Here is a 15,711-nt window from a genome sequence, read left to right as displayed (position 1 = left end):
AGTCCTCTATAGGATTTGAAAAAGTTACTTTAAGTAGATCAGGATATGCTTCCCCTTTTCAAGTAGGGAGATTCTGCTGTTACCTACTTTGTAATTTGGGTCTTCATGTAAGATTTATTTTGACAATTTCCACTAAATACTCTCTACCTCCATGTCCTCCAAAAATCTTTAAAGCTTAAAAAATTTCCAGACTAAGCTCTCTCTAAATTCTTTTTCAGTCTTCTATAACTTTATAAGATAAATACATAATATTCATGTGAATATTACAAAAATACTTAATTTTAAAAATTTTTTCTGCTGTTATTTGCATCATCTTTTCTTATTAGAGAGTTTCAAAGAAACCAGGGTGGTCCTACTATTCAACTTAGTCTCAGTCCGGTAGCTCATCCTTGGCAAATATTCTCACCCATTTTTCCTGTGAATCCTGGGCCTGGTCTGACAATTTTGCTTAACTCAGTGTTATGGATAACTAATACCAATCAACTAGAGTTGGCAAGAGATGAAACCAGTTTGCCACCCCTCAGAGTTTCTCCATATATGTATACTGACTTACCTTATGCTATTCTTGATGTCTCTAATAGTTCCCTCTTTATGCTGAGCTTTCCATCTGTTCTGAAGGCTGCCCTTCTGTTTGGTTATCTGCCCTTTAGCAATTTCCCATCCAACACCTGACAGTCTGGGGTGAGAGCCAGAGACAAGAGTATGTACTGGTTGTACTAGGCCTTATGACCAGATACCTACTGAGTTTGTCCATATGGACCTTTCACAGGAGAAAGTGCTGCAAGTCAAAGAAGATAAAGCAGTAGGTTATTTGCTTAAAATATAAGTTTCTTTTGGATTTTTCTTAATAAATAAGAAAAATAGTTAATGAACATCTTTCTGGGAGTTTTCAGTTATTGAAAGACATTTATTATACTCTGTGTTAAAACTTTTTAGGCTAGCCTCCTCTTTTCCTTTCTAGTCACTATCATCTACCCAGGAAAACCACTATGTTAATTTCTATTATTATTGCTCTTTTGAACGTGATGAATGGAATAATATAGATGGTTCTTTCATATCTGGCTTCTTTGACTCAAGTTTATGCTATGAACTCATCCATATAATTACATGTAGTTGAAGTTCAATAAGTTTTATTGCTTCATAATTTTTAATTGTATGAATGTAACACTTTTTAAGATGAGGCCTCATACGTTTCCCAGGCTGGTCTTGGACTTCTGGGCTCAAGTGATCCTTTCTGCCTTCGTCTCCTGAATAGCTGAGATTACAGGTGTGTAATCTGTGTAACCCCAATTTTTTTGATCCTGGCTATTACTGATAGGCACATAAATAGTTTCTGGGTGTTTTTTCCCCAATTACAAATAGTGCTGCTATAAAGCCTCCTCAATATGTCTTTGGTAGACATAAGTACATATTTCTTTTGAGTATTTTACCTAGGAATGAAATTGATGTGTCATAGGACATGCATATATTTACCTCTAGTAGATACTGCCAACAGTTTTAGAAAAATTGTATTATTTATTTATTTTGGTACCTAGTGTTATGCTTGTGTAATGGATGATCATTTTCTTACTTTGAGGCTGTTCTGAACCAGAATATACCTTGGGTAGGTGTGGAAGCTTTAACCACTATCAGACATGAAAACAGGATATGACAATTGAGAAAGACCTCTTTTCAGGGGTGGCTTTGCTGGTTGCAAGTCTGAGCTGCTATTTCTTTTTTTTTTTTTTAATATTTATTTTTTAGTTCTCGGCGGACACAACATCTTTGTTGGTATGTGGTGCTGAGGATCGAACCCGGGCCGCACGCATGCCAGGCGAGCCCGCTACCGCTTGAGCCACATCCCCAGCCCCTAGCTGCTATTTCTTGTTTCCCAAATATACCAGTCCTTGCCACTAAATAGTAGACAAAGACAGAGAAGTTTGAAAGACCTAAACAATAGGAATCAAACAATGAAGCACCATCAGCAAAGACCTTGGAAACTGTGTAAAACAGACTGGATAGTTGTAATGGTCAATGTGAATCTACTACTAGTCTTGAAGTTAAATAGTTAAATGTGTGTGTAACTCACAGCTTGGTTGTTGTCACCAGTGAGGTGACAGAACAAAAAGGGAGGTCTCACCAGTCAAGTTAATGGCCTTTAGCCATAGATCATGCCAGACTTCCTCAGAGGACCAAAAGAAGTGAGCTGCAAGGTCTAATCCAGCAAGATTCTGCCAAAGGCATATGTAAGAGGAAAGCCTCTGTACTAGAATCTCAAAATCACAAACTTGTTCCTGTCACTTCATTCCAGGGTCACATTTGGTCCCTTATTCTTCTTTGTCAACCCCTTTATTTCTCCTTTTGGCCTCCCATCTGGGTTGATTACATCTCTTAGTTTATCATTTCCTTTAGTGTCTGATGAGCCATGGTGTTTCCCTCCCTCTCCCACTCCACAAGAATACTACATTTTCTTCGTTGTAATTAACATTATTAAAATACTCTTGCATGCCAGGAACTGGGTAGATAAATGGTCTGGCTTCATTAGAAGCTTAGGTATGGGTAAGAGAAAGGGCAGGGTGCAAGTCAATGTCCTTGGAATATGAGCTAGTTACACTAGAAAACAGTTACCTCAGTGCCTTGGGTAACTTGATTCCTATAGTCCTGGAGGCTAGGGAATTGAGCTCCAGATTCCTGGTGGCTAGCACTCTGAAGACAAAAGATCAAGGAAGGACCCACACTTTCTTTTATTTTACCCACTGTCCCCTAAGGAAGACAGCCATGAAGGTGGGAAACAATGTTTATGGCAACTTTCCTGAAAAGGAGACTGTTCAGTTTACTCTTTGGTACATTTGCTGTCAGAATTGGGTAGGCCAATGGTTTGGGGTACCTGGACACAGAGTCTTGGTTGTAAGTGCTCCTCTTCTTTTAACTAGTCAAAATTCAGGAGCTCAGAATGTATAAAGAACATGTTTTAATAGTTTTGTTAAGCTATTTCTATGCATGAGTACACACATACACACACACACACACACACACACACACACATATATATATATTTACAAATATATGGTTTACTAACATGCTTGGAGCATTTTAGTTAATTAGAAACATGGGTTTAGAAGGCATTCACCTCTTCAACTTCATTATTTTCTAGGAAATTGTGACCTCAAAGGCACTATAGTTAAGATGTAGCAAAACCAAGAATGTAGTCCAGATTTCTTGCCTTCTAACTAATCATTTATCCACTGAGATATGTGCCTTCCTAGAAAACACTTTTTGACTCAATCCTTGCTGTTCAAAAATTTTAAATATGTTTCAGAACATTCTTTTTACTTAGACTGTGGTGAATATTAAGTGATATTTCTTTGAAGGTGTGGGATCTCATTATGGCATAGGGGCATTACTTTGTATATTAGTCTTAATAGAATTGACATAAAAATGAAGACAATGGGCTGAGTGAATATTGACCCAACAATAGTATCTGAAATTTCAAAAATGACTCTGTTATGATTCAGGTGTGCTGTCCCCACAAAGCTCATGTGTGAGACAATGCAAGACGGTTTGCAGGAGAAATTATTGGGTTATATCCTTAACCTAATCAGTGAATTAATCCCTGATAGGGATTAACTGAGTGATAATTGAAATGGTAGGATGTAACTGGAGAAGGTGGGAATTGGGGGTGTGGCTTTGGGGTATATATTTGTATCTGGCAAGTTAAGATCTCTCTTTGCTTTCTAATCACCACGTGAGCTGCTTCCCTCTGCCACACTCTTCTGCCATAATGTTCTGCCTCACCTCAAGCTCCAAGAAATGGAGCCAGCCTTCTATGGACTAAAAACTCTGAAACTGTGAGCCTTAAATAAAGTTTTCCTCCTCTACAGTTTTGCTGGTTGGGTTAAGTCATAGTAGCAAAAAAACCCAACCAACCAACCAAACAAACAACAAAAAACCAAAACCTGACTAAAACAGATTCCAAATTCCTAATACTATGTCTTTGTATAATTTTTCCTACAGAAATTAAATTCAGAAAAATATCTGCCTAACAAAGGAATTTGGTTATTTTTGTGTAGCTATAGCTATAGAGCCCTGACATGGGAAGAAAACAGTAACTATTCTTAAGGAAATTGGTTTTTAAAGGTACAGTGGAAAGTTGTAATTAAAATAATTTTCGCACAGACATTTTATCCAAAGTATTTTATAAACTGAAATCCACAACATCTTATAGCAAACTTTAGCTTCTGTTCGAATAAATTACTTGCAGAAATTATATCATGCGAATTTACTAAGACTAGAGAGAGTTTAGTATTTCCTTTAGATCTGGAATATCTTCCAAAGGCTCATGGGTTGAAACCTTGGTACCCAATGCAGTAATGTTCAGAGGTAGGGCTTAGGAAGTAATTGGATCATGGGGGCTCTGATTTCACTGAAAGATTAATCTATTGGTACGTCATTGGGAAGTGGTAGAAACTGTAAAAGGTAGAGCCTAGTTGAAGGAAGTAGGTCATAGGAAAGTATCTCTCTCTGGTCCCTTTCTGTTTTCTAGATACCATAAGATGACAGCTTCCCTATGCCATGTCCTTCTGCCATGATGTTTCTGCCTTGCCACAGGCCTAAAAGCAGTGATGCCAAATGATTATAGACTAAAAATATGAGCCAAAATAAATCTTTTCTCCACTAAGTTTATTTTATTAGGTATTTAATCACAACAATGGACAGCTAACACAAATAAAAATATATGAATATAAATATATGAACATATATACATGTTTAAGATCATCTTAAAAATTTGTCATGTGTAATATGTTATTGTTTTTATCTCCCTAATTCTCTTCTGAGCTACTTAGCTTTAATTAAAAGCAACTAATAAAAATTTATGAGTCTGCTCAAGAATTCCAGCATTAGGACATGTTGGAAATTCATGAGGAAGTCAGGAAATTGTGTTGAATTCAAAGCAAACAATTTTAGAGAAACTGTTGTACTTTTTGGAAAAATTAAATGGAATTCAGAGAAATTGAGGGAAACTTCTTAATAAAACAAGAAGCTTTTTATTACATAAAACCAACAGGCATAAGTAAACAAGCAGAAATGACATCCTAAACTACGGTTTTGTTAATATGTTATAAAAGATGTTTCTTTTTGCCACTTTTGGTAGCTTTAAGGAAGCAAAATCCCACTGACTTATATTAAAAACAAGGTGTTAGGAATAGGAGTAGCAGGACCTGGACACGAGAACTTTATTTTGGTTGCATCTGAAAGCCCCAATTTTAAGAATTGCCAAAACGAACTGATCTTAGTCCCTTGTCACTGCAGCACAACTGAAACCACTGGTTAGTCGTCTTTATAGCCCTAATATGCTTTGTGGGCTTCTCACCAGTCCAAAATATGAAAACCTAAGCTAGCATAACTCAGTATCAAAACTGGGGTTAGAGGTGGGAAAACCTATAACATATGAAGAATGTCATATGCACTTTCTCATAAGACAGTTACTGACAATGTAGCAAACAAAAATAAAGCACAAAATGTGCTTATCAATTCTTGTGTTTATACCAATGGCTTCCCACAAAAAGTAAGGGTGTGTTTTGAAATTTTGTCTTTATCAAGAATTTTAAAAATCCTTCATTTATTTGTTTAATACAGTTCTGATTTGTTGAACTGAGTGATCGTGGGCATATTAATGATTCTAAAAAATAATAAAAAAATTAACGGTAACCAAAAAAAAGGGTGGGGGGGAACAGCATTAGACTTCCCTCAATAAAAGTACCATTGCGTAGTTGAAATATGATTTGACATAAAATCTGCAATCTTTATGACTTGAACCAAATTTGTTCACCTCATCTTTGTTGTACCTGTTAAGATACAATTGCAAATTATTCACGACCTCGTGTCATAAGATCAGGAGACCGTTAGGCGGTGTGACTTTCGTAGAGGAGTGCTAACCAGGGCTCTGACACCCACACGGCAAGGCAGAGGCAAGGAGCCACGGGAGCCCGGGGCCCGGGACAGCCAGCACCCGCGGGCTCCCGAGTTCCGCTGACCCCGCTGTACCCGGCGGTGTTGGCTTCTGGCGCGGCCAGGTGCCGGCACGGTTATTTACGACTGCGTGGTTGGACTGAGGTCGCAGGGCCAAAGAACTGTCAGGATTCGCCGCCTCGCTCAGGCTATTCCCAGGGTGAGCCCCCGGCCCCGCCATCGGCAGGTTACCCCAGGCCTGGAGTCTGTAGGGTCTCTCTCCACAGCCGCTGACGGCTCCGCATCGACTTCTCGCGAGGTTTCGGTGTCCCCCCCCCCCTCCCCGCTCCCTCGCAGCGCCGGTGCCCACGGCTCCCGCTATGGCTGCACTGCGGAGGCTCCTGTGGCCGCCGCCCCGGCTGCTGCCGACGCTTTCTCCTCACCAGCCCTTTCTCGGGCCGTGGGGGAGGCCTGCGGGGCCGGCCCCAGGCCTTTCCGGACGGCCCTTCTCCTGTCAGGAGGATGAGGAGGGGGCTGTGGCTGAGGCAGCTTGGCGGCGGCGGCGGCGCTGGGGAGAACTGAGCATCGCAGCGGCAGCGGGCGGGGGTCTGGTCGGCCTCCTGTGCTACCAGCTGTATGGGGACCCCAGAGGCGACTCTGCGCGGGTGCTGGCGCCCGGGCGCCTTTCCGAGAGCGCGGCCACAGAGCTCGAGGACCTGCCCCGAGGCCGGGGACTGCTTCCCATCCCGGTGGCTGCTGCCAAGGAGACGGTATGTGCACGAGCGCGCGCACGCGCTGGAGGCGGCCCGCAGGTGACGCGCGAGGGTTGGGCAGGTATTCCACGTGTGCACGGGGAGGGATGGTGAGGACTATATGCACGGTGCAACTGAGACCGTAGGTCACGGTAACACTGGACGTTGAAGCTTGTAGAGATACAGTGAGCTCCGTGGCCGTGGGTAGAGAATCTCCTGTGAGCGAGACTGAGACCTAGGCTGAGCAGCCTAGGATTTGTTTTACTAAGTGTTGGGAAGACATGGATGATACTGTCACTGATGCATCCGGAGCTTCTGGGTTGCTACAGCTACCGCCTGTCAATCAAACACTCTCCTCCTCCTCCTCAAAAATAAAACAAAACACGACTCAGAAAGGGGAGGAGAGGTAAAAATGTGAGGTCTACGTGTGTAAGAAAGGAACCACCAGGCCAGGCAGGGCAAAAGTAAATGATTCAGGAAATCGAACGCAGTAGAATGAGTTTTGAAGCAGTGGTCTGAGGTCTCAAAAGTCACTATATTAGTGCATGGAAGTACCAGGCTAGAAACGCTAAACCTTTGTAGCCTCCTTATAAGTCAAAATGAAAGATGTGGGCTGGGAATGTAGCTTAGTGGTAGAACACTTGCCTGCTATGCGTGAAGCCCTGTATGCAATTACCAATGCCAAATAATAATAAGTAAGTAAATAAATAAAAATTTAAAAGGAGAAAGAGGAAGTATGATGATATCAGAATGTAAAAGGGGGAAAAACTATTCAAAAAGAGTATATTTCTCTCCCACCTACCCCATTAAAACAAGAATTAAGAGGCTGGAGATAGAGCTCAGAGGTAGAGTGCTTGTCTGACTTGAAGCCCTGGGTGGTAGGAAACTATAAATGAAGCTCCTACAGAGGACTTTAATCACATGAAAATGTCTAACTATAAGTATTATTAGATAGTTGATAATATATATTAGACAGTTGATAATATAGGTAAAGATGACTGTGAGGTAAGAGTGACTAAAAAGGGCATGATTGATGTTTTTATCACATCACCATGTTTAATAAAGAAATGCAAATAAACAGAAAAATTGTCTAGGGAAATTTTCCTTGCAAAAGTGTGAAAAAGTTAGATAAAAAATAATGTAGAAAAGAGACAACTGTACTGTTTTTAACTTTAATGAAATTTTATAGCTTTTATGCTTTACGTAAATACATGGTTGTGATCTGAGTGCATTGGTTATTTTGATGCAGGTCATTGATGCATTTAGGTTAGGGAATCTGCTTCATGGAACTTCTAGCAATAAATCATAACCACACAACCCAAAGTACTTTTATATAATGAATACTTAAAATAACTAGCAAATACCCTCAACATTCAATATTCTCCTTCTCCCCCAAATAGTACATTTTTGTGGCTTAAGAGGAAAGGTATCATTAAACTTTTTTTTACCAAGTTGAACCAGATTAGAACTTTCAATCAACCACAATTGATCTGGGAATAGATTAACAAGATAGGGAACATGTAAATAGTATTTTCTTCTTTTTTATAATTAATTTTACTTTTCATGGAGAGAGAGTAACATGCAGTTTTCAAAACCAACACTCAGAAAACTAGAACTCAGGATTCACCACTTACTAGCTCTGTCATTTTGTGCAAATTACTTAATCTCTCAATATCTGTTTCCTTATCCATAAAAGAAGATAATAGTCTCACACTCTTATGAGAATTAGAAGGGTTGATATATTTAAAACAGGATGACACACCTGGCATGTAGTGAACATTCAATAAATTTGTTTAATTAATTTATTTACTTATCTATTTTTTTACATATTGCTTAGTGTGTATGAAAGTTCCTGTACATTGTTTTAGAAGTCATATAAAAATGAAATTCTGTGTCTTATCCTTCCCAAATCTCTGGTCCTACATTTTGATTGTCATACCCTTTTTTATGAGACCTTTTGAAACCTCTCTGAAAACTTTTGTAAATTTTTTATTCTTGATTTTTAAAATGTTCACAATAATGAGCTTTGACATGTATAGTTTTGTGCTACATACTTAAGGGCCCTTTCAATATGGAAATTCATGTCTAAAATTTTGTGTAAAATTTTCTTGTACTATTTCTTTGATATTTTCCTCTACAATTTTTTTTTTTTTTTTTTGGTTCTCATTTTCTGGAACTGCTAGTATTTGAATGTAAACTTGCTAACAGATCCTAATTTAATTCTAATGTCAATCTTTCTTGTATTTCAGTTTTAACAATCTTGTAAGTGGTTGGCTTTTATGGAAAATATCCTTACCTTTATCTTCCAGACTTTCTTTTGAATTATTAATTTTAGCCATCCTATTTTTTTTTAGAACTGTTTTTATATTCTATGTTCATGGGTTCACGTGTTACAGGCATTCTGTTTTGTTTTGTACCAGAGATTGAACTTAGGGGTGCTTTACCACTGAGCCACATTTACAGCCCATTTTATTTTTTATTTTGAAACAGTGTCTCCCTAAATTGCTGAGAGCCTTGCTAAGTTGCTGAGGATGGCTTTGAACTTGTGATCCTCCTGCTTCAGCCTCCTGAGCATTTGGGATTACAGGCATGAGCCACCTGGGCCTCTTTTTACTTTAAGAATATAACTTGTAATTTTGTTTTGTTTTCTGCTCTGTGCATTACTTTTTTCTTCTAGGTTCCTTCTTTTTTTTTTTTAATCGCTGTTTGAGTTAACAGATTCTCACTTTTATTTTGCAGATTATCCTCACATATCTATGGTTGTTGCCCATCTATTATTTGAGATCTTCTCAAAAGTTCTTTACATGAGCATGGCTTTTCGTTGGGTGATCATATTTTTTATTAGAGCAGCACTCAAATGTCAGCATTTCATAGCACTTTTTTTTTTGGTATCATTGAATTTCTTCAAAGAATTAGAGAGGTAGGGGAGCAGTAATATTCTGGATGCAGGGCCACGTACACAGGTGTAAGAACATATATTAGGGAAATACCTAATGCTCTACTTATGTATTATTTTTAATCCTATTTTTAGTTCCATCACTTACAAAGTGTCTATATAGCTGCTTGTGTTTCCAATACCTCGCATTTCTGAGATTTATACAGGAAGTATCTTACTTCCATTTAGTCTTTCCTAAGGTACCCACCGAGTGCCTCTGCTCCCCTAGGTCAATTATCACTCCTCCATCTCTTCAATTTTACAGAAATGTTGGTGAATTCTCTTGATTGTTTTAATCTCTTCTCCTTTTCTCTTTTTAGTCCTTATGTATTTGTGCCTTTTTAAATTTCTTTACTGTGATTTTAGTGTAGTTGAGGGGGAAGTGATTCAAAGAAACTTAGGGGATCAGTCTGCCATTTTCCAGAAATATTATTTTAAACCCATGCTTTATTGGATTTTCCTGAAGTGGTAGAAATGAAGTGATTCTTTTTGATGTTTAAGACTATAGCTAAGAACTTTTTTAAAAGCAGTATATTATGCTGAATATGTAAGCCTGGCCCTTAAATTAACCTGTTTGTGTTATAAGGGTAATTTAATTGATGGGACTGAACAGCAATAATCTTCAGAAATATGGTTCTCTTGCCATAAACTTGAATAGTTTTGTTTTAAAGATGCTAGCTGAAAACTTCTACCACAGGCCTTCCCTGACTCCATAGATTTTTTAAAAATAATTCTGCTTATCCTATACTCTTGGATAATTACTCTTTTGTAATTATCTGTTAATTCTGTGTTTTCTCTGCTTCTCTTAGTCCTGTAAGAAGAGGCATTGTGTTGGTTTTGGTCAACTTTATGTCTTTGTTGCCTCAGGCTAGAGCTTATCTCTGGTGGATATAATAAATATTTGTTGAATTAAATAAGCCTATGTTAAATATTAGTGTGGGGCATGAACATTAAAAAGCACAGCCACATTCTGGGAGAATTAATGTTTAATATTTTCTTCAGCTAAAGTATTTGTAGCATTTGAATCAGGAAGACTTCATTCAAGGTCAAAATTCCAATCTTTGGGAAACCAAATCATGTGACACTATATTTATTTTTATTGTGTAAGTTTGACTTGCCAGAATTTTTAAGTAAACCTTGGCCTTGTACTATATTAAGATTATAAAGATGCTGACAAGATTTTTTTAGAATCTAGCTTTATCATTATTTTCAAATATTTGTTCTAGAACCACCTTTTTGTTTCAGGCTCAGAATAAGAAAAATCTATTGTATTACTTCATACACTTTATTTAGCATTTTACTTACTATATAGAACTCATAACCTGCATTTGGTTTGTTCATTTTAAGAAGCTTCAAATAATTTAGTTTGATTCTGGAAAGGATAATAAGTTAGAGCAGTTTTGTATCTCTTTTGCATTTTTCTATTAAAATGTCCAATAATCATGCATTTTAAAGTTTCTTTCACTATGTATCTTTTCTAATCTATTTTCAAAGCTGCATATCTTGAAATGTGAGGTTATGCTTATTTTTTCCATAATATTAAAGAATTTACCATATGCGTTAATGGAGAAGAGTGAAGAAGGTCACATAGATATGAAATTGAAGATGAGTTAATTCTGTGTAAAAATACATTGTTGTTTAGAAAGCTAAATTGGATGATCCCCTTTTTTTTATTCCTGAATCAACTCATCACAAACAAGTCTACCACATTCCACCTGTACTACATTTAATGGCCTATGTAGTAGGACACATATAAAAGAGTGTAAATAAAAATAAAATAAAAAATAGGTCTGGGGGATATGACTCAGTGGTCGAGTGCCCCTGAGTTCAATGTAGATTATTTTTTCTCTACATACATCACAGAGTGAAATTTAAATACATTTTTTGGGGAAAAACACTTCTTGTTTCTGATTACACCAAACCTAGAGTTGTGAAAATGAATGCAGCTTTTTTCTTTTTTCTTTTTTTTTTTTTAAGACAGAGTGAGAGAGAGAAGAGAATTTTTTTTTAATGTTTATTTTTTAGTTTTCTGGGGTTTTATGAAGAATGGTTTTGACATTTTTTGGAATTTTATTTTGTTAGATTCACATTGGAAATCAGGACATGAAGCAGTCATAGACAAGCCTTTTTTTTTTAATGTCATAAAAAGTTTGTACCTTGAATAAAACCTTAAATTAAACCAAACTTACTTCTGTAATTATTTTCCAAGATTTGGAAATTTTCAAATAATGCCTGGAAATCAGTTTACATAAAAGGTATGTAACATTTTTTCTTTTTGGTCTCTGTACTATAATCTACATTTTAAAATTGAATATGTGTGTGTGTGTGTGAGAGAGAGAGAGAGAGAGAGAGAGAGAGAGAGAGAGAGAGAGAGAGAGAGAGAGAGAGAGAGTGTGTGTGTGTGTGTGTGTGTGTGTGTGTGTGTGTGTGTGTTTTGTTTTTGTTTTTTGGTACCAGGGATTGAACCTAGAGGCACTTAACCACTGAGTCACATCCCCTACCCTTTTTAAACTTTATTTTGAGAAAGGATTTCACTGAATTGCTTAGGGCCTCCCTGAATTATTGAGGATGGGCTTGAAATTGCAATCTCCTACCTCAGCCTCCCAAGCCACTGGGATTACAGGCACATGCCACTGCAGCTGGCCTGGACTGTATTTTTTTTTTTTTTTTTTGGTGCTGCTGCTGGGGATTAAACCCATGGCCTTGTGCATTCAAGGCAAGCACTCTTCCAACTGAACTGTATCCCCAGCCCCTGAATTGTATTTTGAATTGAAATTCAAGTGTATTCATGCTTTCTAATGTAATTCTTAACATGTAATTCTGCTTATATTTGAGATGGACTGCTTGACTACTAAGTACAACGTGGCTACTCTTTTAGAAACCAAATATATAATTTATCTCTAGTAATTTTTTGAGAAATAAATGGCATTTTCTACCTGAAGATGTAAGAGGACAGTTGGGACCATCAAAGCAATTGTACTAACTCTAAATTTTATTGAATATTTCTGGGATACAACATGTTCTTTTGATATCTACATAAATTCAGAATGATTAAATCAAGCCGATTAACTTATGCATAATTTTACATATCAGTTTTAACTTTAATTTTCGAAGCTTCTTTGAGGGAGAGTTCTTTCATCACTCTCATTTTACAGATAAGTATTGTAAGATTTTAGTAAATTAATATTTAATGAGTTAATGAATCTAAAATCCAGAAACAAATTCTATTTTTTCTAATTCTTGTAGTTTTTTAGAAATACTATGTTTACAAAATCATCTTATCCAAGCAAATTTGCATGTGACTTTTATAGAGATTGGGAGATGATCTAAGCACCTTAAAGGGAAGCAGAATAATAGATGTCTATAACCTCTCTGTGTTACCTGTTAGGAGTAAAAACTAGAAGCAGCCCTGGTAGCATTTGCCGCGACATGCAGCTAAATCAGTCAAGGGTCACTCCAGGTGAATTGTGCTGGCACTAAATAATCACACAGACACAAAAAGTACCTTTTTCTTGGGGTTCAATGATGGCTCTTCTGCTCTATCTCCCGCAAGAGAGGCAGGCAAAAGAGAGAGACCACGCTTGAAACCATCCCATTTATTGGAGGGAAAAACATTCCAGAAGGTTCAACCCAAATAAGGCAAGGGATTGGGTTTCATGGGGTTGCTTGGTGATGTCTTGCTGTCTGCAGTTTGAATGACATCTTGGAAAGCCACACCCATCTCAGGTGTTGTGTGGTATCAAAAGCAGAGCGAGCGAAAAGGACACATACATTGCACAGCCCAGTCATATCAGCAATGTTAGTCCAGTCCCCTCGTGCTCAAAGGCTCATAGCTCACACATACAGCCCATGCATGGCTGGCTTGCAGCAAGCATTAGCAGATGTGAATTAAATATCTAATTTTAGCCTGGTGAAATTATAGATGCAAAGTGCATCCATTTTTTTCTTTCTATACTGTAAGCGTACAAAACAAAAGATTCATTTTCTCTGGAGACATCCTTAGTTTTTCAGCATTAGTGGTTAGTCAAATGCTTAATACTTTTCTCATTATGAGATGATTGTACACGTACAATTGTATATCTAAAGTATTAGCTACTTGATTTCCATGCTATTATTCCAAAGTTCTTAGTAGCTATCAATGTAACAGTTCTGTCAGCAAATGGTCCCTTTAATTTCCTTACTCTCCACTTTCTTTTAAATAATATACATTAGGTTGGTTGTCCTGGATATATTTTTTGGACTTGGAATGGTATTATGGAAGATAATTTTTATTAGAAGCTATGATTCTATCTAAATGATTATTGATGTTATTTGGTACTGAGAATTAAACCCAGGGTCACTTAACCTCTGAACCACATCCCTAGCCCTTTCTTATATTTTATTTGAGATAGGGTCTCGCTAAGTTGCTTATAGCCTTGCTAAGTTGCTGAAGCTGGCTTTGAGCAGTCTTCCTGCCTCAGTCTCCCACGCTGCTGGAATTACAGGTATGCCCCAGAGCACCCAGCTAATATTACTATTTTTTTGTGGTGTTGATGCTGGGAATTGAACCCAGGGCCTCACAAATGTCAAACGTATTCTGACATTGAATTATATTCACATCCCTAAATAATTAATATTTTTAAATAATTTTTTTGTCAAGCAGTTTCTTTTCATTTCATAGCCATAATAATCAAGATTTCCATTTCCTATCCCATTTGGAAACACAATAAATGTTTCCATCCATTTGTCTATCACCCATCTGTTCATTCAAATACTTTATTCAAAGAAAGTTTCTTGAAGTATAGTAAGTACTATGAATTTTGTGGTAGATGGAATAAAATTTATATACTTTTGTAGTTTATAATCAAGGGAGAATACAAAGTAACTCTTATACAATATGGTAAAATGATATAACAGGAAAAAGAGTATACTAGGGAAGGATCTGTAACCCAGACTGGAAACCTTAAATGTAGCTTCCTGGAGGGAGTAACATCTAAGCTAGGATTTGATAGATGAATAAGAATTATTAGGTAAAGAGGGACACAGCAGTGAGCTAAAGGAAAAGTTTCCAGTTGGATACATAGGTCATGAGTTCATGAGAGAAATCTGTACTATAGAAATCACAATGAATTCCACTTTGATGTATAGCTATAGTACACCAGTTAAAAAAAGCAATAAACAAAAAGAAGACGACCAGTAGAAAAGAGGAAGAGGATCAGGGAAAGGAGGAAGGGAGAGAGAGGGGAACTATTAGGGATTGAAGATGAGCAAACTATGTTAAATGCATTTATGATTATGCCAAAATGAACTCCAATATTATGTATAATTATAAGGCACTAATAAAACCATCAAAAAAGGGAATGGTGAAGACAGTAGAATGAATCAGACATAACTTTCCTATATTCATATATGAATACACAACTAGTGTAACTCCATATCATGTACAAACACAAAAATGGGAATTTATACTCCATGTATATTTTATATATATATATATATATATATATGGGGGTTTGAAAATACATTCTACTGTTATGTATACCTAAAAAGAACAAATAAAAAAGAAAAACATTAAAAAAGAAATAGATTGAAAATCATCAAATATTAAGAATGGATGACATTGTTCAAGATATGAGAAGAGATACACATGTAAGGAGCAAGTACTGGTGAGCATCAGTGACTTAAAGGAATGAAGGAGAAAGGGAGCTCAGCAAAAGCTGGGAAATAAAGTCCAGACAAGTGAAAATAAAGCCAGGAGGGTCACAGAAGCCAGTGAAAGATAGTATTTGAGAGAGGAAGTAATCAGCTGTAGTGAATGCTATCCAGGAGGTCAACTAAGATGAGAGAAAATATACATTGGGTTTTACAAGAAGGGTTCATGAGTGATTTTGATAAGACCTTGGAGGTGAAAATCAGATAAGTTTCGAGTGAAGGTGAAGAAAAGGTATGATGGGAGAGTTAAGTGTTGACAATGCTTTCAAGAATTTGGCTGTGAAGGGGAGAAGAGAGAATTGTAGCTTGAGCAATTGTAGATTTATTTTTTTTTTAAGGATAAAAGACCCTATGTTTAAATGCTGAAAGAAAGATTAAATTGAAGGGAAATAGAGGATAATTAAT

At 37.1% G+C, this 15,711-nt stretch overlaps 1 protein-coding gene across 9 annotated transcripts in view; it reads left to right on the top strand.

Moving 5' to 3' along the window:
* The first annotated feature begins 6,251 nt into the window (after positions 1-6,251).
* Positions 6,252-15,711, top strand: part of Micu3 (mitochondrial calcium uptake 3) — a 95,856-nt gene continuing 86,396 nt past the window's right edge. For 5 of the 9 annotated variants that reach the window (XR_013430325.1, XR_013430326.1, XM_078031087.1 and 2 more), the window contains exon 1: positions 6,252-6,698. Coding sequence is in view for 6 of the 9 variants with exons in the window: in XM_078031087.1 (XP_077887213.1) it covers positions 6,309-6,698 (390 nt within the window). In the remaining 3 variants the exon portion in view is untranslated. The remainder of the gene's footprint in view (positions 6,699-15,711) is intronic. The other 4 variants (XM_078031086.1, XM_040269609.2, XM_078031085.1 and 1 more) reach the window with 2 other exon arrangements.

The sequence above is a fragment of the Ictidomys tridecemlineatus genome, chromosome 14, assembly GCF_052094955.1.
Source record: "Ictidomys tridecemlineatus isolate mIctTri1 chromosome 14, mIctTri1.hap1, whole genome shotgun sequence".
NCBI classification, from domain to species: Eukaryota; Metazoa; Chordata; class Mammalia; order Rodentia; family Sciuridae; genus Ictidomys; species Ictidomys tridecemlineatus.
Note: the sequence above shows the minus strand (reverse complement) of the source record. Positions and strands in the feature narration are given on the sequence as shown.